Raw genomic sequence first — 26376 nt, forward strand, 5'->3', positions numbered from 1 at the left:
TTCTTATAAACATACATCTACCTAGTGACTTAGAAATCTCACCCCTAGGTATTTGCCCAAGGGAAAGAAAAATGTTTGTTTACACAAAACCTGTATGCAAATGTTTATAATGGCTTAATTCATAAACCTCTCAAATTGGAAAGAAAGCCAACGTCCTTGAACTGGTGAATGATAAAGCAATTGTGGAGTGATCAGACAATGGAATATCGCTTAACAATCAAAAGAAAGGAACAGTGAGCCACCAAACAGCAGGAAGACATCTCGAAGTCATTTGTTGAATGAAAAAAGCCACACGCAAATATATAGTGTAGGATTCCAGCTCTGTGACATTCTGGAAAAGACAAAACTATATAGGACAATTGAAACAAAATCTGATGCTGGGAGCTGGGAGTAGGGGTAGTGCTTGACTACAAACGAGTATTACAGAACCAAACTGGGGTCTGTTTGCCATAGTCAAACTGGAGTCTGTTTGCCATAGTCAAACTGGACATTTACACCAAGGTTTCCAGTGATAGGAAGAAAGGTTTTTATTGTAGGGTGTCGAGTATGGAGAACTAGGCAGCTGAATGTTTAAATTCTGACCTCCCCAATGACTTGCAGGTAACAATTTTTAAAGGTGAGTGGAAAGTAACAGTTACAGGCAAAATTATAAATTAATATAGAAAGTTCTATTGTTGGCTGATTTAGACTTAAAAGGGCCAGGATGTCTTCAAGTGCAGCCTTACAGGTTGTACATAGATTCAAAGATTTTCTGATTTGCAATTGGTTAAGGAAGAGAAGCTTTGTTTAACGATCTGGGGTTGGTAGAAAAATGTTCACTGGCTAGGGGGAGTGACCGCTTAGAACAAAGGATGATGATTAAAGTTTAGTTTTTACTTTTCTTAAATTTGAGGTTTATGTGTCTGGATCTGTCTGATGGGAGATCTTAGAGGGATTCTGAGGTTTTGAACGACTTAGTAACATATGTTAAGATGTGTCTTTGGGTTTTACAGGGAAAGTAAACATTTTGGGGACTTTAACTTTTTTAGTTATTGTCTTAGGTTATTATTTTGTTTTAGTAAGTTCTTTACTTTCAGGGCTAGCTAGGTGTCTGGATTTCTTTTTGAAGGAACTCAGGGCTTTTTACGTGTGGGGTCCACAGGCCCCTAAAAAGGGGTCCCTGTTCTAATTTTGGGAGCACAGTGGGATGCCTGGGGTGATGGAGGTGCCCTGTGTCTTGGTTGAAGTGGTGATTACATGACCATTCATTTGTCAAAACTCATAGATACTTAAAAGGGGGAATTTTACTGTATGTAAGTTATACCTCAGAAAGGTTTTTTAAAGACTTAAAAATATGTAAAACAATGCATTGTTGGAAAATTGCACTAAGAAGAATTCTGCTTTGCACGTCACTGAGCTCAAAAGCTGCGTGAGGAAACCCTTCCGTTTGCCCAAGTGGAGGCTTCACCTTCTCACGACTGATTTCTGATTCTTTATGGAATTAAAAAAACATATCTATCAGGAACTATCTACCTGTCTGCATCCATCCATCCAAACGTCTGAAGTCATCCTACTCATGGCAATACATGGTAAGGATAATTTTTAAAAAGCACCAGTTGCACTTATTTGGAAATGGGCCCGTATCACCAAGGGTGGAATATCACCCAGATATAAGACCAAACAAGCTCCAAACAAACTCGCAGAGTCAGACAGATGAGTTGATGAATCCTGCCCACGCTCCACGTGACCGCATCTGCCTCCAGGTGGAAGAGGAAACTGTGTAGTCAGACCCTGAGTCTTCTTGCTGCCTCCCTCCCGTCCCCCGGGCCTTGCCTGGCCATTGCAAACCTGGGGTCTCATTGTCTCCCCTTCCATGTCACCTGGGCATGCAATTGTGCTGGTCACTCCGTGGAGGAGGCCTGGCAAATTCCACAGCATGGGTCCTGTGTCACTTCCAGAGGCTCTGGAACAAAGACCGGGTGACAGGCCAGCAGAGAGATGCTGAATTGCTTTTTTGGGTTGAACCACCCAGAATAAAATGCTAAGGGCCTGGCTACTGAGAGAATCTCCAGTTTTTCGAACATCTGTGAAAGCAGGAAAGAAACACACACTGGAGAGCAGGTGGCCTCTGGGGCCCGTGCTCCCGCGCCACTCCAGAGATCCTGTTTCTGGGGGTCTGTGGGTAGGGGAGGGAGTGTTCCTGAATCTGTACTTTTTACAAGCTCCCTAGATGATCCCTAGGCCCAAAGAAATTTATGAGCCACTGTGGTCGAGGGCCTTGAATGTCGGGTGGGGGAGCTGGGCTTGAACCTCCAGCTAGTGGGATCAAAGGAAGGCCAGGGGTGTCACATGTCAAAACCTGAGCAGGGCCACGCGGCAAGAGGAAGGAGCACCTCGGCCCAGGCAGATGGAGCCACTGGTGACCCAGCGAGAAGTGCACAACCAAGTGAGAGGATCCAGGGGCTCTGCCCAGGCTGCCTCTAGTGGGAAGTATCCCCACAGGGACTGGGTGCCACCCGTAGGTGCACGGAGGTCGATCCCCACATGTTCCAGTCAAAAGCCAGGCTCTCCCTCCATCCACAGCTGCCCGACAGCAGCTGCAGCAACTGCATTCTGTCCTGGAAGGCATCTCACCTCCCCCAACACCATGTGCCTTTCAGCAAAAGCACCTCTACACCCTACTGTGCTTCTCACCCTTTCCTTAAAAATTGCTTGCATTTTGGCCAGGCGCAGTGGCTCATGCCTGTAATTCCAGCACTTTGGGAGGCCAAGGCGAGCAGATCACAGGGTCAGGAGATTGAGACCATCCTGGCTAACATGGTGAAACCCCATCTCTACTAAAAATACAAAAAATTAGTCGGACACGCACCTGTAGTCCCAGCTACTCGGGAGGTTGAGGCAGGAGAATGGCGTGAACCAGGGAGGTGGAGGTTGCAGTGAGCCAAGATCGCACCACTGCACTCCAGCCTCGGTGACAGAGTGAGACTCCCATCTCATAAAAAAAAAACAAAAACAAACAAACAAACAAAAAAAAACTTGCATTTTACTTCCACTGTCTCTGAGGCAATCGGATGTTAGTAGTCAACTGTAACATGGTGCTGTATATAGTATATTGTATATCAACATCCTTGGGATCACATTCTAAAATTGCAGGCACCCAGAGTCAAAACAGAGTGAGGTCAGCACTCATGGCCACGTTTCGGGGAGGCTGCTGAGCTCGAAGTCACGTGGGGCTGACCCTGGGGCCGCCGGTGTTTGTCCTGGGAGTGAGTGTGCCAGGGAGCTGGCAGCTCAATTGGGTACATCCATGGATGAAACTCTCTGACTCCTTCCGCCTCATTGGAAGAAGACTCAAATATCAGCTTCTTGTCAGGGGTTGCAAGCAGGAGGCTGCAGACTACTTACTGACGCTCTGCCGCAGAGATAGAACAGGCATACTTGTTTCTGTATCCATTTTAAATCAATTTTTGAACTCCAGGGCAGCTGGATCTAACTCCTTCTATATGATCGGTAAATCTGGGCATGCCTGTGTAACAACGGTTTTGTTTTCTGCTTAAGAAAAATTATGTAACTGACATAATGATTGCTTTTTATCTAACAGAAAAATCCTTGGATCCCGCTTAAAATTTTGTCGTATTCACAGATAATTTTAGCGCCGCAAGTATGTTACTCTCCCTGTTGCGGAGTAAGCGGTTCTCATGCTGTGAAAATGCTGGATGGACTTCTTTCCATACACAAGTATGTGTTTAAGTTGTCACATAGCCATTAGGTGAAGGGGCTACCCTGGAAAAGCAAGAGAAAACACATCTTTTTCTGTGGAATCGAGTGACCCATGGGGACTGATTTAAAGGAATTCATTGTTGCCAGGCACGGTGTCTCACACCTGTAATCCCAGCACTTTGGGATGCCGAGGCGGGCCAACTGCTTGAGCCCAGGAGTCTGAAACCAACCTGAGAACATGGTGAGACCCCATCTCTACAAAAAGTACAAAAATTAGCCAGGCGTGGTGGTGTGCACCTGTAGTCCCAGCTACTCAGGAGGCTGAGGTGGGAGGATCGCTTGAGCCCAGGAAGCAGAGGTTGCAGTAAGCTAAGATTGCACCACTGTACTCCAGCCTGGGTAACAAAGCAAGACCCTGTATCAAAATAATAATAATAATAATAATAATAATAATAATAATAATTCATTGTCTAGTATGTTATTTTCTGCCATTTTACTGCTTCCGATAGTTCAGGCCTTAGGTTATGATTATAGCAATGACCAGAATGAGTCTTTTAATCAGCAACCTTTGGACTCATGTACACAAAGTCATACTTTATTAAGGGGAATGATAGGAGCGTGTGTTTAGGCTCACAGTTGCTCCTGAGTGGAGCTATTAGCAGCCTTTCTATATGAACTCTGCAGCCAGCTTTCATCCACTGTGGCACAATTAAGAGTCTTTTTGTTTGAGACAGGGTCTTGCTGTGTCACTCAGGCTGGAGCGCAGTGGTGCAAGCAGCCTCAGGCACTGCAGCCTCAACCTCCTGGGATCAAGTGATCCTCCCATCTCAGCCTCCTGAGTAGCTAGGACCACAGTCACTTGTCACTGCACCCAGCTAATTTTTTAAATTATTTTCTGTAGCAATGGGGTGTCCCTATGTTGCCCACGTTGGTCTTGAGCTCCTGGGCTCAAGCTGTCCTCCTGCCTCTGCTCCCAAAGTGCTGGGCGCCTGGTCTCAATTAAGATTAATTTTTTTGAGACAGTGTCTCATTCTGCTGCCCAGGCTGAAGTGCAGTGAGGTCATTAAGGCTCACTGCAGCCTCAACCTCCCTGGCTCAGGTGATCCTCCCACCTCAGCCTCCTGAGTAGTGAGGACTATAGGTGCATACCACCACATCTGGCTAATTTTTGTGTGTGTATATATATATATACACACATATATATACACACACACACATATATATATACACACATATATATACACACATATATATATACACACACACATATATATATATATATACACACACACACATATATATATATATATATATATTTTTTTTTTTTGGTAAAGACATGGTTTCACCATGTTGCCCAGACTGGTCTTTAACTCCTGGACTCAAGCAACCCTGCCCGCCTTGGTCTTCCAAAGTGCTCGGATTACAGGCATGAGCCACCAGGCCCAGCCTAATTAAGTTTGTTGATGGCACTTTTTGTCCTGACAAAGCACAGTGAGCATCCCATATAGTACTCTATCTGCCATGCACAGAAAAATAAACATATGCATCTTAAAATGCTAAATTGTGCATACTTTAAAAAATGATTTAAAGGAACCAGGTTCATAATCACACCCATGCCTTGGAAATGGTTCAAAAGTTACTAAAAATAGCATAAACTAGGCTGCCACTTAAAATCTGTGTTTATCTGATACTGTCAATTAAAAATAAACTGCAATGAAAGCATGAGGAGATGCGGAAAGTCGATTTGATAAGCCAAATGTCCTGAGGCTTGAATGGAACATATTTAAGCAGAACTAACAATGCCCTTTAGTGACTAATAGTCATAAAGAATGCATTTACAGGGACTATTCAATGGTTATCAGAAAAAAATTAAACATTTATACTGGAAATAATATCTGGAAAATATCTTGCCAGTTTCAAAAGGTAGGCTGTCAAACTTTATCATATAAAATGACTTCAGTTTCATCACGCCTATCCAGCCTTTTCAGTGACCGATCTCAAACAATAGAGGCTGTTAACATGCATCAGCCAGGTCTTAGGTTTGTTTAAAAGCCATCCTTTATATAGTAAAACTGTTGTCAAACAATGTTGTAATTTAAACACCCCCTCCCTGCAAAACAGAGATGTTAAACTTTGCAAGAGGTGTACATTCCGGAATTATTTCCTGCTGGATCTCAAAACTATTTTAAGCAAAAGCATGTCACTCACCAAGCATTCACGAACTCAGAGCCAACTAGTGTCCTCACTCCCAGGTTTTTCAAAGGTCCCCTCTCTTCCTTGGCAAGGAAAAAATTTTCTCTTTCTGTATCACGGAATTAATAAAATTGCCAAGACTTTGCTATAACTTTCCGTGCTTATTACTCTCGAGTAGTGAACCTGTCTCAATGTTGGAAAAGACAGAAGCGACTGCCCTCTTGCGGGCACTATTGTCACTGCATCTATTTTGGTATCAAAGGCACTAACTGCACTTGAGGACCAGGTGTTTCACCTTCTTGCCAGGTGTGCGTGACAGTCACGCAGGTAACTGAGTAGGTATTGATCATCTGAATTTTGTTCTACATCTCAACAGGTGTTACACACACGAAACACTGCAACTATTTATAAAAGTGTGTTTATAGGAGATTTCATCTTGAGACGGAGTCTCACTCTATTGCCCAGGCTGGAGTGCTGTGGCGTGATCTCGGCTCTGCAACCTCTGCCTCCCGGGTTCAAGTGATTCTCCTGCCTCCGCCCCGCAAGTAGCTGGGATTACAGGCACCTGCCATCACGCCCGGCTAATTTTTGTATTTTTAACAGAGATGGGATTTCACTATGTTGGCCAAGCTGGCCTCAAACTCCTGACCTCAGGTCATCCACCTGCCTCGGCCTCCCATAGTGCTGGGATTACAGGAGTGAGCCACTGCGCTCGGCCTAGGAGTTTTATTTATTTATTTAAAACAGTGTTTAGATACCAATTTGGCTTGCATTTTCAAACATGTTTATGTTATCTGTTTTTGAAATTAAAATACATTTGGTCGTAGTAAAATACGTGATATAGTTTGGATATTTGTCCCTGGCCAAAGCTCATGTTGAATTGTAATCCCCAATGTTGGAGGTGGGGCCTGGTAGGAGGTGACTGGATCACGGGGGTAATTTCTTAGGAATGATTTAGCACCTTCCCTTGGTGCTGTCCTCATGAGTGGCAGTTCTCAAGGAATCTGGTTGTTCAGAAGAGTGCGGCACCTCCCCCTCTCTCGCTCCTTTCACCATGCGATGCGCCTACTCCGTCTTCACCTCCCTCCTTGATTGTAAGTTTCCTGAGGCCTCCCCAGAAGCCAGGCAGATACCAACATCATTCTTCCTGTACAGCCTGTGGAACTATGAGTCAGTTAAAACTCTTCTTTATAAATCACCCAGTTTCAGGTATTTCTTTATAGCAATGTGAGAAAAGACTAATACAACATAAAATTTACCATTTTAGCTATTTTTAAATGTATGGTTCAGTGGAATGATTAGGTAGATTCACACTGTTGTGTGGCCATCACCACGACTGATCTCCAGAACTCTTTCTTCATCCCAAATAAACCCTGTGTCCATTAAACACTAACTCTCCATTCTCCCTCAGCCCTCAGTGCTTGGCAAACATCACTTTACCGTCTGTCTCTATGACTGACTATTCTAGATACCGCCTATAAGTAAGATCATATAATACTTGTCCTTTTGTGACTAGCTGATTTCACTCAGCATAACGTCCATAAGGTTCCCCCATGTTGTAGCATGTGTGAGGGTCTCCCTCCTTTTGAAGGCTACATAATATTCCACTGCATGTATATACCACATTTTGTTTACCCATTCACCCGTCCATGGAATTTGGGTTGTTTCCATCTTTGACTGTTTTGAAAAATGCTGCTATGAACACAGATGTGCAAATACCTCTTTCAGACCCTGCTTTTAGTTCTTCTGGGTATACGGTATATCTGGAAGTGGGACTGGTGGGTCAGATACTAATTCTATTTCCATTTTTTTTTTTTTTGAGAAACTGCCATACTGCTTTCCCCAGTGGCTGCACCATTTAACATTCCCCCCAACAGTGCACAACAGTTCCAATTTCTCCACATTCTCTCCAGACAAAGAAGACGTTTTTAAAGACCAATGCTGACATATAACAAATACAGCAATTTTAAGTCATTTCATTTTATTGAATTATGTAAAACATCTTAAAATAACAGTAAAAAAATTTAAGAAACCATTGCACAAATTCAGTCACAATGATGGCATACTACAGCCCACAGAATTTAAATCTCATGTGAGTTGAGTTGAATTAATTTGCTGGTACAAAGAGAATATAATGCTCTTCCTGCTGGGAAATTATTTCCACATATTCACATTGTATAGGGCTTCTGAACTTGTGATATTTTCAATAAAAGGTCCATATCTTAAGAATTTGAATTTAGGGCTTATCAATGATCTTGAAATACAGGGGTGGAGACAGGTTTGCAGCAAAAGAAACTGCTCAACTAAGCAATGAAGAAAAATCTGGCTGTGTATACAGATAGAAATTAATTTCAAGTGTTAAAGAGGCATCTCTCATGCTGCTCGAGGGTGGAAAAATCTTGTCAACTGGCAAAAGAGAAATACTCACTAATCACTGGGCATTATGAAAAAGTACAAATTCCTTACAGGTACACATTTGCATTATCTGATTTTATGTTTCTTCTCACTCTGCCAATTATTTTAAAAGTATAAAAAGAGTAGTTTTAGCAGAAAAAGGGTTATGGAGTGAAATACTAATAAGCAATAATGGACTGTAACCAGGGCAATTTCATACCTGCCAAGGAGCGTAATTAAAAGAGAATACAAAAATCTAAAGGTGAACCTTGCTCCTATACCAAAGTAAAATAGATTTATTCCTTATTTTCTAGTCTAATCTAGTATTTCATTTCCTACTCAGTTTTCCTTTTTATAAGATTAAAACATTTTTTGGTTGAATTTAGAACTAATTAAAAGCATTATGGTAGCTTTAAATTTTGTAGAAAATTCATTTGTATAAAAATATTTGTCTTTAATGTTTAAAACCATATATTATTAGAAATATCATGGGTGTATATAATGCAACATAAAAATTTCCAGCTTTGACTGTGGAAGCACTAGCTGGTCTAGACAATTTTGAAATATCCAAAAATCACTACTCACTCATCGTGGGCCACCTTGCCAATATCAAGTGAATGAATTCATAGGTTTGAGGTGTTACCCTCTCATTCAAGGTTTAAAACTTTTATAAAATACCTGCAATGTTTCTTTGAAATATCCAGCTACAAACAGGAGAACAATTCTAGACACTACCTCAAACTTGTGTCATCCATTGTCATGAACTTGTTTCCAAGAAAATGCTAAAAATTTCTAACTTGCTTTAGGAATTAGGGGCAGTGAACATGCAACCTTACTCTCTCTCACTTATCCATCGTGTTGAGGAGCATTTCACGCCTTAAATGCTAAAAAATTCTGACTTGCTTTAGGAATTGGGGGCAGTGAACATGCAACCTGAATCCCTCTCACTTATACATCATGTTGAGGAGCATTTCACAGGTCACGCCTTCATCCACTTCCTCTTTGACTCTGGCTGTGGTTTCTCCGCAGGCGACAGGAAACATCTCTCCTGGGAACTGTTCTCCCTTCGTGGTGGAAGCCTCCTCAGCAGCAGCTTCTTGAGAAAAAGTCCAGGATGAGCAAATTTATCAGAAAGCCAAGGAATTGGAATTTATAAACTGTGCAAATATATTTTGGAAACCATCACTTAAATTTGAACACGGCAGCAAGCATGTTAGAAAACAATCTAATTGATAAGATGGCACTCTCCCGATCTCAACTACTGCCTTAAGTCAGGGCTTCTCAGCCTCAGCGCTCCAGACGTTCGGGGCCAGAGAGCTGTCTGCTGGGGGCAGGGCGCTGTTCTGGGCACTGTAGGATGTTAGCAGCGACCCTGGCCTCTACCACTAGATGCCAGCAGCACCCTCCTCTCCAGCTGCAAAAACCATAAAAATGTCTCCAGACATTGCCAGTGTCCCCTGAAGGTGACAAGGGGGGGACACAGTCATTCCCAGTTGGCATCAGCTGCTGTAGGTGAATGTGGATCTTACAGATTTATATTGAGGTGGATCTTAGACATTTATATCGTGGCTGAGCTGCTCACCTAAGTCTTGTCTCAGTACCCATGTAATGATGCTGCCTACATGAAGAAAGCCAGCTGCCTCCAGGACATTTGTCCCTTTGGCCAATTGACATATACTGAGTACTGATTCTGGGTTGCGCGTTCTGCTAGGGATGCTGGGGCCAACGCCAGGCGTGTATCCATAACCTACCCCCCCTCCAGCAGCTCAGGAGCCAGTATGCACAACTTAGTGGGTTTAAAACAGACCACTGTGAGCTGACCCATATTCAACCCTCTACTGTCCCCAACCTTTTCAGTACCAGGGAATACTCTTGTGGAAGACAATTTTTCCATGGACTGGTTGGGGTGAGGGGGTTGGTTTTGGGATGGTTAAAGCACATTACATTTACTATGTACTTTATTTTTATTATTATATTGTGATATATAATGAAATAATTATACAACTCACCGTAACGTAGAATCAGTGGGAGCCCTGAGTTTGTTTTCCTGCAACTAGACAGTCCTATCTGGGGGTGATGGGAGACAGTGACAGATCGTCGGGCATTAGATTCTCGTAAGGAGTGTGCAGCCTAGATCCCTTGCACGTGCAGTTCACAACAGGGTTCACACTCATGAGAATCTAATGCTGCCGCTGATCTGACAGGAGGCGGAGCTCAGGCGGTGATGCACGCGATGGGGAGCGGCTGTAAATACAAAGCTTCACTCCCTCACCCACTGCTCACCTCCTGCTGTGAGGCCCAGTTCCTAACAGCCCACAGGTCCACGGGCTGGGGGTTGGGGAGCCCTGCTCTACTAATTTTCCAAATTGCTTCCCCAAACATCCACAGAGTGCCACACTGAAGAACACGACTGCCTCATGTTAGTTCTAACTTGTCTGAGGATATTTTTGTCCATGCTTCCTTGAAGTATTGTTTTTTTTTTTTTTTGGGCGGATGGAGGGAGACAAGACCCAGTTCTTAGATATGAAAAGAAACACAGAGATCCACAAAACTGGTGCCATCAGGCCAGGCACAGGGGCTCATGCCTGTAATCCCAGCGCTTTGGGAGGCCGAAGTGGGCAGATCACTTGAGGTCAGGAGTTTGAGACATGGTAAAATCCCGTCTCTACTAAAAATAATAGAACAATTAGCCAGGCGTGGTGGCGGGCATCTGTAATCCCAGCTCCTTGGGAGACTGAGGCATGAGAATCACTTGAACCCAGGAGGCAGAGGTTGCGGTGAGCTGAGATCACACCTGGGCTATAAAGTGAAACTCTGTCTTAAAAAAACAAAAACAAAAACTGGTGCCATCAGATAGTCACCCGTTGAGATCTATCAATGAACTGAAGAGGTGCTGCGTGCTGGTGTACCGGCAGAGCAGACACAGAAGTGAGACAATTGTCTGGATAACACAGGCTACAAAGACCCTGAAATGCAGATTAAGTCATATTTTTTGCCAGGTTATTTGCCTTAATTCACACTTGCTTTGGATATGACTGCTGACCATCAAAAATATGAAAAAAGTTTGTATATGTACAATTCCTGTCATCAGTTTTTAAGCCTATAAGAACCTTCTCAACTCTTCTCCACAGCAAAAATGTCACCGACTGAGGGTGACATGTTCAAAATTCACCCCAAATCATTTGGTCTTCTGGAGGTTTAAGAGATAATTAACAACAACAAAAAACCAAAAACCAAACCAAAACAAAACAAAAACAAAACCAAACCACTACATTTAGGTGTCAAGATGTGGAGAATTGCACAAGTGCCCTTTAGGTGCGGAATCAGCGGGGAAGTCATGTTTTTCCAGGGACCCTTTAGGATCTGACTTAAACTCAGAGCTGAGGCGGCCAGTAGCCCGGCCTTGGGTTCCTACATTGCGGGCTGACGAACTGTGGGTCAAATTTCACCGGTCTGTCTTCTCCAGTAAAGGACTGTGCTTATTATTCACTTGTTTAGTCAACAAGTGGTGACTTAACGAGCAATGCTAAGGCCAGGCCTAGTGCCAGGAACTGGGGATGGACCCGATGGGCCAGGCCCGCCTTGGAGGAGCCTGTAGTGCGCTGCATGTGGGAATCCGGCACTTATTAAAGAACCAAATAAGCGTGAAGTGCACTGGAGGGCAGCACAGGACCAGGTGGGTGGTCGTGCGAAGTGCTTTTATTTTTCTGAAGACACGGAGCATGTTTGCTGATAGGAAAGAGCAGGCCAGGAGGGGTGAGTTGGCTGAGGAGGGCGGGTGGGGGACATAAAGCTGCTGATCTGGGGGGTGGGTTCCAGATTCAGAGTCAGAAGGGACCTTAGATGGGAGGGGTGGCTCCTCCAGCCCCTTCCTCCATTAAAAAATGTGAAAAATGATATTTTACAACATCACTGGTATAAAGGAATCCAGATGGAATCCAGGCTGCATTCATTCCTTGAGACCCATCAGTGAGACACTGGTTTTTCTTCTGATCTGCCCCTATGAGCACTGTGGACAGCCCTGTGCCCTGCGGGGCCGGATGGAGAAGCCCCAGGAGCTGGCGGAGGATGGAGGGAACTCCAGCTGGGAGTGAGACAACACAGGAATGCCAGGGCAGCGGGCGGCAGGGCCCATCTGCTGGTGCAGAGTCAGCGAGGCCTCCACCCAGAGGGAGGGAGGCAGGGGCTGGGAGTTTGGGATGAAGGTGCTCACTGGAAATCAGTGGAAAAGTTATTGGTGCTGAGGTTCAGAATGAGGGCTCTGGGCACCTGGGCAGGCTCGTCCCCACCCTGCGATGGAGCTCTCTCCCTGCCAGATGGATGACAGGGCCCCCTCCAGAGGCCTGTGGTCATGATAAGAAGGGACTTGCATGAGCTCAGTGGTAATTGCTGATGCCTGGAGGAGAAAGGAGGGTGCTCTGTGCATGGGCAGCATGTACAATTCTGGAGAGTTCCGACTGAGCTGAGCGATGGGGCATTGCCTGGGACCCCTCAGTCTCACTAGCTCGCTGCCAGGCAGGGCCTGGCTGTGTGACGCAGCATGGGAAAGGCAGGCCAGGGGCACACCCAGGCTTAGGGCTTTGCCAGATGGTGAGACACAGAGAAAGAGTGGGGGAGTGCTGCCTGTGGACAGAGCGACTGGAACCAGGGACCCAGAACTGACTCCACACAGAGGGAGTGGGAAGGACTGCAGGATGCCTGCTTCTACTTGAGTTTCAGATACATGATGAACATTTTTTTTTAGTATAAGTATATCCCAAATAGTGCACAGGACACATTTAAACAATGATTCACTGTGTATCTGAAATTCAGATTGAGCTGGGCATCCTCTATCTGATCTGGTAACTCTTGAGGAAAGGCAGGTGGAGGGCGACCGTCATCTGTGGGAACATTCACAAGGCAGGGACTGAGTCTGGAATCAGAACGTGGGGTATTTGCTTGTGCCGTAAAAGGCTGGACGGTTTCCAGTCATCTACTGTTCTGAGATTCTCAGAGGAAAGGAATGGAGAAGGTGAACAGTGCAGGTGTTCGCCTGTGCAGGTGTCAGGTCGGCCCCTCTTACAGCAGAGCCATTCACAGGACACACAGGACGGGGCCCAGCTTCGGCCAATCTGGGAACTCACTTCAGCTCCCAGAGGCCAGAGGACGAAGACTGTGATGGCTGCAGGGGCTGAATGATGACCCCTAAAAGGATATGTCCATATCCTAAGCCCCATAGCTGACCTCCTTTTTTCAAAAGAAATCCTGAATCCTAAATGACAAATGTCTTTGTAAGAGGCAGACGAGAAGGCCCAGACACAGAAGAGAGGAGAGAGCTAGGAAAAGACAGAGGCAGAGACTGGAGAATGTGGCCACAAACTGAGCAATGGTGGAGCCACCAGAGCTGCAAGAGGCTAGGAGGCACCCTCCCCTAGGTCCCCAGAGGGAGGGTGGCCCTCCCCACACCTGGATTGAGGATTTCTGGCCTCTAGAGCTATTTGAAAATCAATTTCTGTTGTCCCAAGCCACCCAGCTTGTGGTCATCTATTGCAACAGCCCAGGACAGTCCCTGTAGCTGCAGGCGACAGTCCAATGCGATGGAAGAGGGCTCCTGGGGGTGGGGACCACACGTGGACCTGCGTGGGGCTCTCACACTGACTTTCTCACGCTATGCCCATTGCCATTCTGAGAGATCTGGCACCAGCCACCTCGCAGGACCGACTGGTGGACAAATAGGGGCTCTAGACACATCCCCTGGACAGTAACACTCGGCACCCAGGATAGTCACAACCAGAAAATCACTGAGGCGGTAAAAACAAATCTGCATAAAATCAGTACCATCTCCATTCGCGGCTTCCTTCCATCCCTTCGCAGCTTCCTTCTGACCCTTCGTGGCTTCCTTCAGGATGGTCTGCTTCCTCTTTCTTGTTCTTCTTTCTTTTCCTGAAGCAGCCGACTTTGCTTCCCCTGATCCACACTTCTCCGAATGTCTGTGCAGGTTACTCTGTCGGAGAATTGACACAGAACACACAAGGCGAGTGAGACGGGGCAGGGACCCCTCTCAGGGGCCTGTGGGGACCCCAAGCATGGAAAAAAGGAAAATCCTGAGTTCTTTCGAGGGAAATTCCACGCACCTCACTAGCCCTAAGAAGTAAATAAGCAACTTGATAAGCAAGAAGGTAATACGAGGCCAGGCACTGTGACTCACATATGTAATCCCAGTACTTTAGGAGGCGCAAGAGGGAGGGTTGCTTGAGCCCAGGAGTTTGAGACCAGCCTGGGCAACAACAGTGAGACCCTATCTCTACAAAAGATAAAACATAAAAAAATTGCCAGCTGTGGTGGCATGTGCCCTGAGATCCCAGCTACTCATGAGGCTGAGGTGGGAGGATCGCTTTAGCCCAGGAGGTCAAGGCTGCAGTGAGCTGACTGCACCACTGTACTCCAGCCTGAGTGATAGAAAAAAAAAAAAAAAAAAAGAAAGAAAGAAAAGAAAAGGTGATAGGAACCTAAAACAATAGCCAAGGAAGCTACACTCAGGATGTTTGGGGCACTCGCCCAGGCTGGAGTGCAGTGGCGCCATCTCGGCTCACTGCAAGCTCCGCCTCCTGGGTTCACGCCATTCTCCTGCCTCAGCCTCCCAAGTAGCTGGGACTACAGGCACCCGTCACCACGCCCGGCTGATTTTTTATATTTTTAGTAGAGACGGGGTTTCACCGTGTTAGCCAGGATGGTCTCGATCTCCTGACCTCGTGATCTGCCCACCTCGGCCTCCCAAAGTGCTGGGATTACAGGCATGAGCCACTGCACCCGCCCCCCCACCTTTTTTTTTTTTTTTGAGATGGGAGTCTCGCTCTGTCACCCAGGCTGGAGTGCAGTGGCATGGTGTCAGCTCACTGCAACCTCTACTTCCCAGGTTCAAGCGATTCTCCTGCCTTAGCCTCCCAAGTAGGTGGGACTACAGGTGAGTGCCACCACACCCAGCTAATTTTTGTATTTTTAGTAGAGACAGCGTTCCAGCATGCTGGCCAGGCTGGACTCAAACTCCTGACCTCAAGTGATCCACCTGCCTTGGCCTCCCAAAGTGCTGAGATTACAGGTGTGAACCACCGCACTTGCCAAGGTAACATCCTAACATCCGTCCCTGAGTTGTTTTTTAGAAACCTGGCTCTTTACCAAACAGGTCCACCGGCAGGGAGACCTAAGATAAGGGCGACCTGGGGGCTGAAATTTGACCACTGCTAAATTTGTTCTAATTTTGTCCTTAATTTCCTCCTGAGAGGGCTAGAGGAGGTCATGTCCCATGAACCAGAGCTAATACTCTTTTCTCAAAATTTTAAACAAAACTTCTCTTCCTTAACCAATTGCAAACCAGAGTCTCTGAATCTACCTACAACCTGTAAGCCCTTGCTGCAAGATATCCTGCCCTTTTAGGGCAAGGTATCCTCCATGCGCTGATTTATAATTTTGTCTGTAGCTTCTGCTTCCTTGGCACCCTGCAAATAAACTCCTGCTGCAAACTGCGGTGTGGATATCTGGTCTTACTGCACCAGGCAAGCAGACCCCAGTTTGGTTCTATAACAAGAGTCGGCTTCCCCAAAGGCACTGAAAAATGCACAGTTAAAGAGATGGGCTTTGGGAAAACTGTGGGTAGCATGGACCTTTGATAATCTTGTGCAAAAATGATGACTTTTTAAAGGTGACCCTTTCTGTTGTGCTTAGGTCTAGCCAAAAGCTAGCTTGGTTTAAGTATTTTTTTAATAATAGAAATCAATGAGAAGACAAAATTTATTTTTCTAGAATGTTTCTACTCTCTAAAGTGAAGACTGATGTTGAACCAAAAATTCAATACATCGGTCAATTTTATAACCATCAACTACATACCATAAAGATTTTACTTTTCTGTTAGCTTCTCTCTTGAAGCTACTGAGCAGAGGTCACGGGTGACAGTTATGAAACTGTATACAACATATTCTCATCTAACGAACACTTAGGATAATCTTAAGTTAGAAAATTTTCACTTTTTGTCAAAGATTAGATAGTTGTAGATATGCAGCATTATTTCTGAGGGCTCTGTTCTATTCCATTGATCTATATCTCTGTTTTGGTACCAGTACCATGCTGTTTTGGTTACTGTAGCCTTGTAGTATAGTTTGAAGTCAGGTAGCATGATGCCTCCAGCTTTGTTCTTTTGGCTTAGGATTGACTTGGCGATGTGGGCTCTTTTTTGGTTCCATATGAACTTTAGTTTTTTCCAATTCTGTGAAGAAAGTCATTGGTAGCTTGATGGGGATGGCATTGAATCTATAAATTACCTTGGGCAGTATGGCCATTTTCATGATATTGATTCTTCCTACCCATGAGCATGGAATGTTCTTCCATTTGTTTGTATCCTCTTTTATTTCATTGAGCAGTGGTTTGTAGTTCTCCTTGAAGAGGTCCTTCACGTCCCTTGTAAGCTGGATTCCTAGGTATTTTCTTCTCTTTGAAGCAATTGTGAATGGGAGTTTACTCATGATTTGGCTCTCTGTTTGTCTGTTATTGGTGTGTAAGAATGCTTGTGATTTTTGTACATTGATTTTGTATCCTGAGACTTTGCTGAAGTTGCTTATCAGCTTAAGGAGATTTTGGGCTGAGACAATGGGGTTTTCTGGTTATACGATCATGTCATCTGCAAACAGGGACAATTTGACTTCCTCTTTTCCTAATTGAATACCCTTTATTTCCTTCTCCTGCCTAATTGCCCTGGCCAGAACTTCCAACACTATGTTGAATAGGAGTGGTGAGAGAGGGCATCCCTGTCTTGTGCTGGGAAAACTGGCTAGCCATATGTAGAAAGCTGAAACTGGATCCCTTCCTTACACCTTATACAAAAATTAATTCAAGATGGATTAAAGGCTTAAACGTTAGACCTAAAACCATAAAAACCCTAGAAGAAAACCTAGGCATTACCATTCAGGACATAGGCATGGGCAAGGACTTCATGTCTAAAACACTAAAAGCAATGGCAACAAAAGCCAAAATTGACAAATGGGATCTAATTAAACTAAAGAGCTTCTGCACAGCAAAAGAAACTACCATCAGAGTGAACAGGCAACCTACAAAATGGCAGAAAATTTTCGCAACCTACTCATCTGACAAAGGGCTAATATCCAGAATCTACAATGAACTCAAACAAATTTACAAGAAAAAAACAAACAACCCCATCAAAAAGTGGGCAAAGGACATGAACAGACACTTCTCAAAAGAAGACATTTATGCAGCCAAAAAACACATGAAAAAATGCTCACCATCACTGGCCATCAGAGAAATGCAAATCAAAACCACAATGAGATACCATCTCACACCAGTTAGAATGGCAATCATTAAAAAGTCAGGAAACAACAGGTGCTGGAGAGGATGTGGAGAAATAGGAACACTTTTACACTGTTGGTGGGACTGTAAACTAGTTCAACCCTTGTGGAAGTCAGTGTGGCGATTCCTCAGGGATCTAGAACTAGAAATACCATTTGACCCAGCCATCCCATTACTGGGTATATACCCAAAGGACTATAAATCATGCTGCTATAAAGACACATGCACACATGTTTATTGTGGCACTATTCACAATAGCAAAGACTTGGAACCAACCCAAATGTCCAACAATGATAGACTGGATTAAGAAAATGTGGCACATATACACCATGGAATACTATGCAGCCATAAAAAATGATGAGTTCATGTCCTTTGTAGGGACATGGACGAAATTGGAAATCATCATTCTCAGTAAACTATCGCAAGAACAAAAAACCAAACACTGCATATTCTCACTCATAGGTGGGAACTGAACAATGAGAACACATGGACACAGGAAGGGGAACATCACACTCTGGGGACTGTTGTGGGGTGGGGGGAGGGGGGAGGGATAGCATTAGGAGATATACCTAATGCTAAACGACGAGTTAATGGGTGCAGCACACCAGCATGGCACATGTATACATATGTAACAAACCTGCACGTTGTGCACATGTACCCTAAAACTTAAAGTATAATAATAATAAAATTAAATTAAATTAAAAAAAAAAGAAAATTTTCACTTTTTGAAAAGGTCCTAGGCAAAAGTAAAAAACTGGTAACAGGTGTTGAAATTTGCAAATTATACGAAACATCCCGCCTGATTTCCATTTTGACTTTCCCACTGTGCTTAACAGGACTATCTGCGTTTATGATGGAAGGAGGAAGAATTTACACATAATGGAGGTGATGTAACAGGTTGTTTAAGCTTCTTCCATTTTATGCTTAGACACTGGGGTTGGCAAACGACAACCAGTGGGTCAAATCTGGCTGCCAACTGTTTGTGAAAGCAAGTTTTACTGGAACGCAGCCACGTCTATTCATTTACACACTGCATCCACAGCTGCTTCCATGACACAAGGGCAGACTCAAGAAGTCGTGGCAGAAACGGATTTGCGTTGCCCTGGTGATTAATGACGCTGTGCTTACTGGCCACCTGTATGTCTTTTTTGGAGAAAGGTCTATTTAGATACCTTAACTGTTTTGTTTTGTTTTTTTTCCTGAGACAGTCTCGCTCTGTTGCCCAGGCTAGACTGCAGTGGCACAATCTCAGCTCACTGCAACCTCACCTCCTGGGTTCAAGCAATTCTCCTGCCTCAGCCTCCTGAGTAGCTAGGATTACAGGCATGTGCCACCACGCCTGGCTAATTTTTGTATTTGTAGTAGAGATGGGGTTTCACCATTTTGGCCAGGCTGGTCTCGAACTCCTGACCTTGTGATCCACCTGCCTCTGCCTCCCAAAGTGCTGGGATTACAGGTGTGAACCATCGTGCCTGGCCTAGATACTTTACCTGTTTTTCATTGGGTATCTGTCTATTTACTGAGTTATAAGAGTTCTTTTTATATTTTAGACACAAGTCCAAATATGCTTTCTTGAATAGGAATTTCAAAAATTTTATGTTCTGAGGGACTGCATGAGGTGGACTTGTTCTTTTCTCTACGTTTTTATTTCTTGCACCAAAGAGCAGTTTTTTCTCTTTAGAATTCTACTCGTTAACTCTTTACAATTTTTGCATGAGCAATGGTGTTTTGGGAGCACTGCCACAGCTTTTATTTGAAATTTTAAACTAATAGGGTTGACATTCCAGAACTATCCCACTATGCTACTCAGAAAAACACAACTACACTACTGTTTTAAGAAGAAATATTTTTTAAAAATCGTCAACTTCATGAAATCCAACTTTTATAAAACTTTTATAAAGTTAGGCTGAAGCCTACATGGTCCAAGGATCTAGCTAGCCATGTGCAGTGGTTTTTAAATGTCCTGAAGTTATTTGATGCTGTTCCTTTCAAAAGAAACTTCATTCCCCACTCCTTGAGTGTGGGTGGGACTTCATGGTTCATTTCTTGTGACTAGAAGTAATGTGCCACTTTTTTTTTTTTTTTTTTTTTTGAGACAGAGTCTTGCTCTGTCGCCCAGGCTGGAGGCCAGTGGCGCGATCTCAGCTCACTGCAACCTCTGTCTCCTGGGCTCAAATGATCCTCCCATCCCAACCACCCAAGTAGCTGGGATTACAAGCGTGCACTACCACGCCTAGCTAGTTTTTTTTTTTTTTTTTTTTTTTTTTAAAGTAGAGACAGGGTTTCACCATGTTGGCCAGGCTGGTCTCGAGCTCCTGGCCTCAAATTATCCACCTGCCTTGGCCTCCCAAAGTACTGGGATTACAGGTGTGAGCCCCCACACCTGGCTGTTGTGCCACTTTTAAGACTAGACTGCAAAAGGCACCGTAGCTTCCTACTTGCACTCTCTCCCTTGCTCTGAGTCAGGAGGACACTCAAGCAACCCTGCAGAGAGGTCCCTGTGGCAAGGAACTGAGGCTGGTGCCAGCAGTTGTGTGGCGGAGCTGTACTGTAAGTGGATCCTCTGGCCCCAGTCCACCCTTCGGATGATGCAGCCCTAGCAGACATCCTGACTGCAGCCTCAGGAGTGACCCTGAGCCAGGACCACCCAGTTCAGCCACTTCCGAGTTCCCAACCCAGAGAATCTGTCAGGTGATAAATGTTTGTGGTTTTAAGCCACTCCATTTTGAGGTAATCTGTCATGGAGAAATAGATAACTAATACAACACCTAAAAGAATAAAACCACAAATGTATTGCTTAGTCCAGTACCAACAGCACTATTCTTTTTTTTTAATTAAAAAAGTTATTTTAGAGACAGGGTCTCACTGTGTCTTTGAGGCCAGAGTGCAGTGGTGCGATCGTGACTTACTGTAGCCTCCAACTCCTGGGCTCAAGTGGTCCTCCTGTCTCAGCCTCCTGAGCAGCTAGGCCTACAGGGGTGCACCACCACAACCAGCTAATTTTTTTGAAGGGATGGGGGTCTCCTATGTTGCCCAGGCTGATCTCAAACTCCTGGCCTCAAGTAATCCTCCTGCCTTGGCCTCTCAAGTAGCTGGGATTATAGACACCAATAACATTATTCTAGGGACATCTGAAAAAATGTGTGAAAACTGCATTCTCTCTGTCAAGTAGCCTAAATCTAGTTCACTGTTTGAAAATATTACACTAAAAGCTGGGGTTCTTTGGGGAGTCTGATAACTCTCTATTGTAACATTTTGTGTGTTGGATTGTCCTTTTTTTTTTTAGGGGATGAGGAGACCACACTTTCATAGGATTCTTCAAGAATTTTGTGATTTTAAAAAACTAATAACCACTTTCCTAAGGCATGACAGATGCTCCTGAAGTCCTGGCAGGTTTCTATAATCGGGTTTAAACTCTTCTGGTGTGACACTGTCCTCCTGAGATAGAGGGATCTTTCCATGGGGGATTTACTGTGACTTAAGTAAGCTTACCCAGCGGGAAAAGCCTTTGCCACACTTGGAGCATTTGTAAACAGTCGGGATGAAATTTGCATCGTGGTATTTCCTGAAGTGAGCGTTTAGAAGTTGCTTCTGTCGGAAACACTTATTGCAAGAAAGGCAGGTGAATGGTTTCTCTCCAGTGTGGGTACGAATGTGAGCCGTCATATGACGTTCCTAAGAGGGAAGGGGAAGAAAGCAGCTTGTCTAGTTCAAAGGGTTTTCTTGATATTAGACATTGTTTATCGTACAATACCTTTTATTTCCCTCCCCAAAGATGAGGCCACTATTAAGCAGAATTACTGCAAACACATTCTGAACAAGGCAGCATTCACTCTCAGTAAGTGGCCGCCTAGGAAACAAACTCGTATGCAGCAGCAGCAAGTGACAAAGGTCTTGCAGTGGATTCCTTGCTGGCTCTCCCGTCCTGTTGGGATGTGGGAGTATACACTGCAGGGTGTGAAAGGATGGTCCTTTGTCCCCTCATTACTGGGAGTCCTCCTTCTATACCACTATTTACAATTACCTGAATTTACAAAGGGCAAACAGAACCTGCAAACTTAAAAATCAAATGTCAGAGTTTAAATTCAGCAGACCTTTGGGGTTGCAAGTACATTAAGTATCAACATTTTTCCATTTACTTCCCAATAGTATCGTAACAGATCTTAATACCGACTTTTTTTTTTTTTGAGACGGGGTCTCACTCTGTCACCCAGGCTGGAGTACAATGGAACAATGATAGCTCACTGCAATCTCAAACTCCTGGGCCCAAGGGATCCTCCTGCCTCAGCCTCCTGAGTAGCTGGGACTGTGGACGCATGCCACTATGCTTGGCTCAGTTTGTATTTTTTGTAGAGACAGGGTCTCACTACGTTGCCCAGGCTGGTCTCAAACTCCTAGCCTCAAGCAATTCTCCTGCCTTAGCCTCCCAAAGTGCTGGGATTATAGGTGTGAGCCACTGTACCTGGCCTAAATAGAGATTTTATCTTAGACAGGAGAAAATAATTTGGGAAATCCGGACAAAAATATGTATGAAGTCAAGCAAAATACACATTTTGTTTTATTTAAAATGTGATGATTATTTGGATTAAATATATATTCGGCCATTTCTGCATTACTGTCAGTGGCCTAACTGATGGTCTTTCTTCTAATCTTTCTCGCACCCAATTCACTAAACACCTTCTTCCACGCACAGCTTTCACCTCATCACCCTCCTTTGGGACAGCATCTCTGGCTCTCACTGCTGGGAGCCTGACTCTCCAGGACCGTGGCAGCCAGGAGCACCCAGAAGTGCTCCAAGCCTCTGCCCACAGCCATGGCCTGCCTGGCTGCTCTCTGCTCCCACATACCCACTGTATGCCTGCTCCAGGGCCCCCTCATCCTTTCCAAGTCCTATCCATCTTTCAGGAAGCCCTCCTAGTTCATTTGAATAAATATGAGCCTGGGGCCTCAGAATATTCTTTGTTCAAAATCTACCAGAAAAACTCCTTTTCCTTTATTCAAAGCATTTACAGTTTACAGCCCACACTTCAAAACACAGTAAGCACTGATTTTCACCTTTGGTAACCAATAGCATGCAATGCTTCAAAGCAGCGGTTTGGTTTTCAAACTTCTACTCTGAGGGCCTTTTATACTTTAAAAAATTACTGTCGCCTCTGAAAAGCTTTTATTTATACAGGTGGCATGTATTAGTATTTACTTTCTTAGAAAGCAAACCTAAGGAATTCTTAAGTATTTTTTAAAATAAAACAATTTATTAACTCATTTAAAAATAACAACCAACTACATATTATTTCTGTAAAATTATCTATTTTTCAAAACAAAACCTAATTTCTGTCCTAATAGATAAGGTTTCCAGTTAAAATACAGGCTGCAACTACTTGTATATAAAACTATTCACTGTTGTCTGAAATTCAAATGTCACTAAGTGTGCTGTATTTTTATTTGCTAAGTCTGACAACTCTATTAAAAGCATTCAGGGCCAGGCGCGGTGGCTCACGCCTATAATCCCAGCACTCTGGGAGGCCGAGGCGGGCAGATCACGAGGTCAGGAGATCGAGACCATCCTGGCTAATATGGTGAAACCCCGTCTCTATTAAAAATACAAAAAATAAGCCAGGCATGGTGGCGGCTGCCTGTAGTCCCAGCTACTCGGGAGGCTGAGGCAGGAGAATGGCGTAAACCTGGGAGGCGGAGTTTGCAGTGATCGCGCCACTGCACTCTAGCCTGGGCGACAGAGTGAGACTGTCTAAAAAAAATAAAAATAAAATAAAAAAGAATTCAGATGGATTCGTATCTCTGCTCTTCCCTCAGTCCACTGGAGCATGTTAAGTGATAAAGACAATTTGGTCTCACAGACATGTACTTTGAAAAGAGAGCAACATTTTACTAGCTCTTCCAAATAATTGTGGGCATTCTTCTCCACTATTACCCTAAAACTCAGTTAGTAGTAACTTTTTTTAGGGTCTCACTCAGTTGTCCGTGCTGGAGTGCAGTGGTATGAACACAGCTTACTGCAGCCTCAACCTCCTGGGCTTAAGTGATCCTCCAAACTCAGCCTCCTGAGTAGCTGGGACAGATGTGCACCACCACACACAGCTAATTTTTGTATTTTTTTTGTAGAGACAGGGTCTCATTATGTTGCCCAGATGGGTCTTGAATTCCTGAGCTCAAGAGTTCTGTCCATCTCGGCCTCCCAAAGTGTTGGGACTATGGGTGTGAGCCGGTGTGTCTGGCCACGGTAATTTCTTACCCATGGGTTGCAAGGTGCAATCTGAAACCCTGACAGGGAACTTGTTCTCCTCTGCGACGTTCAAACCTCTTGGTCTATCTTTTACTTTGAATGGATCTTTTATCTGTGTGTGAGTCTGTAACATCATGGATTGGTCATTTGGAAAATATTAGTTCACTGAGTTATGCAGATCTTCTAAATGCTGACATATTTCATTACACAATATAAAAATTGCTTCAAAAAAATCACTCCAATCCCTTTTTTTTTTTTTTTTTGAGATGGAGTTTTGCTCTGTCACCCAGGCTGGAGTGCAGTGGCGTGATCTTGGCTCACTGCAACCTCCGCCTCCCGGGTTCAAGCAATTCTCCTGCTTCAGCCTCCTGAGTAGCTGGGACTACAGGCACGTGCCACCACGCCCAACTAATTTTTGTATTTTTTAGTAGAGACAGGGTTTCACCATATTGGCCAGGCTGGTCTCAAACTCCTGACCTCAAGTGATCCACATGCCTCGGCCTCCTAAAGTGCTGGGATTACAGGTGTGAGCCACCGCACTTGGCCTACATTGTCCATTTTTTTTTTAAAAAAAAGCCCACCAACGCCCAATGACTGAGTAAACGGAATTTATCTTGATCCTTTCTTAGGAAAATGACATTCACTGAGAAAGTGGCTACTTGAGCTGGAAATTCAAACAAGCCCCCAGGTGCTTTTCCTCCAAGCTTTGGAAGACAGTGGAGGTGAGTATGCCGGCTTCTCATCTCATCACAAAGATTATTAAAAGGAAAGTATTCTAGGTAAAGATTGAATAAAGTTAACAACTTTTAGTTCCTCTTCAAGGAAACTGTCATGTAAAACTGCCCTTTATTTTTGCTGCCAGTGTGTGAAGGTGAAGAATACCACAACGACCAGTTCCACTGGCTGTCACTGCCTTGATCCGGGCTAAGGACCACCACTACTTTGGCACCAAAAGTGCAAATGTCAATGTCTCAAAAGGGCAAATGACACCTTTCCATTATCATAACAAAGGCTTGGCTCTTGTGGGGCCCTAGTTGATCACAGGGAGCTCTGGGGGTACGTGAACATACTTTAAGAACTGTTGTTTTGAACAACTGGCTCACAGTTGCTTTCTGGTTATTCTGAATAGGCTACTCTATTAAAAGCATGACTTTTCTCAATATTTTCAAGGTGGTAGAGAATCTCACCCCAGCCCTCCATTCTTCCAAATTAAGTAAAGTACAATACCTGCTTGCAGGCATAACTGCAGTGTTTGCACTTGAACCTCTTCTCATTTTTATGAGTTTTCTGGTGCTGAATGAGGGCATAGCGTTCATGGAAGACAGCAGAACAGTAGCGGCATTTCAGTTCTGCAGCGCTGTAAGCATGCAAGTTGCGCATATGCACACCTAAAATGGTTACAGAACATTATATACTTCAAGAATGTTGTTTTCTGTTAGCCTGCTTCCCCTCTCCTCTAAACCGGGGTTTCTCAGCCTTGGCGCTGGAACATGCTAGTTCCTTCCTGGGCAGGGCAGGGTGGGCTATCCTGTGCATTGTAGGATGTTAAGCAGCATTCCTGGTGTCTGTCTACCAGATGCCAGCAGCACCTCTTTTTCCCCAGTTGTGAAAGCCAAAATACCTCTAGATATCTATCACCACCTGTCTTCTGGGCGGTAAAATCATTCTCACCTGAGAACCACTGCTTTAAACGAACAGAATGCTGAAATATCATTTTAATACTCTTTCAATATGGAGTTAAATGTTATATAAGGTGTGTCACACTGGACCTAAAATGTTCATTTAACAAAGCACTTTGAGAACTATTATGGGGTAGGTGAATTTTAGGATGATGTTAAGGTGGTTTTATATAAAAAGATATAACATCTTTATTTTACCTTAAATAATCCACTCGTTGTTAGAAGTCAGTGCCCTGGTATTTCCTATGTTGAAATTAACCTGAGACACATGGTAAGGTCTGGCTGGGTTTGCTCATCTAAGTCTAAAGCATGATGGTCTTGTGATACTTGTGTAAGAAGCCAAATGACAATGGGCAGCTGTGTGATGGAGCTATTCCACCTTACCCACAGTGACTCAGGCATTTAGAGAGCTTGATTTCTCATACAGTCATGGGAAGGAAGAATTAATGTGTTTATAAAGCATCTTATAGGGCTATGTGGAGTGTGTCACCCACTGGCATGAGATGGATATAAACCATGTTACTTTGCCATGGTGTCAAAGTCTAGCAACTGGCGAGACCTGTGCCCCACCAAGCCCCACTGGACTGTGTTTTGTGATGTGCTGGTATCTATGGCAACAATGACAGAATGGTCCAGATGAAAGATAAAAGTTAAGACTTTGTGGAATACCTTTCACCTTTCAGAAAGGTTTTCAAAAAAGTTCATCTCATCTCCAGAATTTCTTTGGGCAAAAGGGTCAATTTTTTTGTTTTGCTAACATATTTTGTGTATCACAGTGTCATATATTTTGGAAAGAGAAATAAGATCATGGAAAAGGGAGGCCCAGGAATCCTGAAA

The 26376-nt window shown here is 44.2% G+C and overlaps 1 protein-coding gene across 4 annotated transcripts in view; it reads right to left on the bottom strand.

Moving 5' to 3' along the window:
• Positions 1–7851: 7851 nt before the first annotated feature.
• The window catches only part of CTCFL (CCCTC-binding factor like), a 29936-nt gene continuing 11411 nt past the window's right edge, over positions 7852–26376 (bottom strand). Inside the window, exons 8-11 of one of the 4 annotated variants that reach the window (XM_003779382.3) lie at positions 25088–25248; positions 21112–21294; positions 14104–14269; positions 7852–9382 (exon numbers count right to left, since the gene is read on the bottom strand). In XM_003779382.3, coding sequence (XP_003779430.2) covers positions 9231–9382; positions 14104–14269; positions 21112–21294; positions 25088–25248 — 662 coding nt within the window. In that variant the 3' untranslated portion in view covers positions 7852–9230. Of the gene's footprint in view, positions 9383–14103; positions 14270–19495; positions 20388–21111; positions 21295–25087; positions 25249–26376 lie in introns of those variants that run through there. The other 3 variants (XM_009233743.3, XM_009233741.3, XM_009233739.3) reach the window with 3 other exon arrangements.

This window comes from Pongo abelii, chromosome 21 (assembly GCF_028885655.2).
Source record: "Pongo abelii isolate AG06213 chromosome 21, NHGRI_mPonAbe1-v2.0_pri, whole genome shotgun sequence".
In the NCBI taxonomy this organism is placed as follows: Eukaryota; Metazoa; Chordata; class Mammalia; order Primates; family Hominidae; genus Pongo; species Pongo abelii.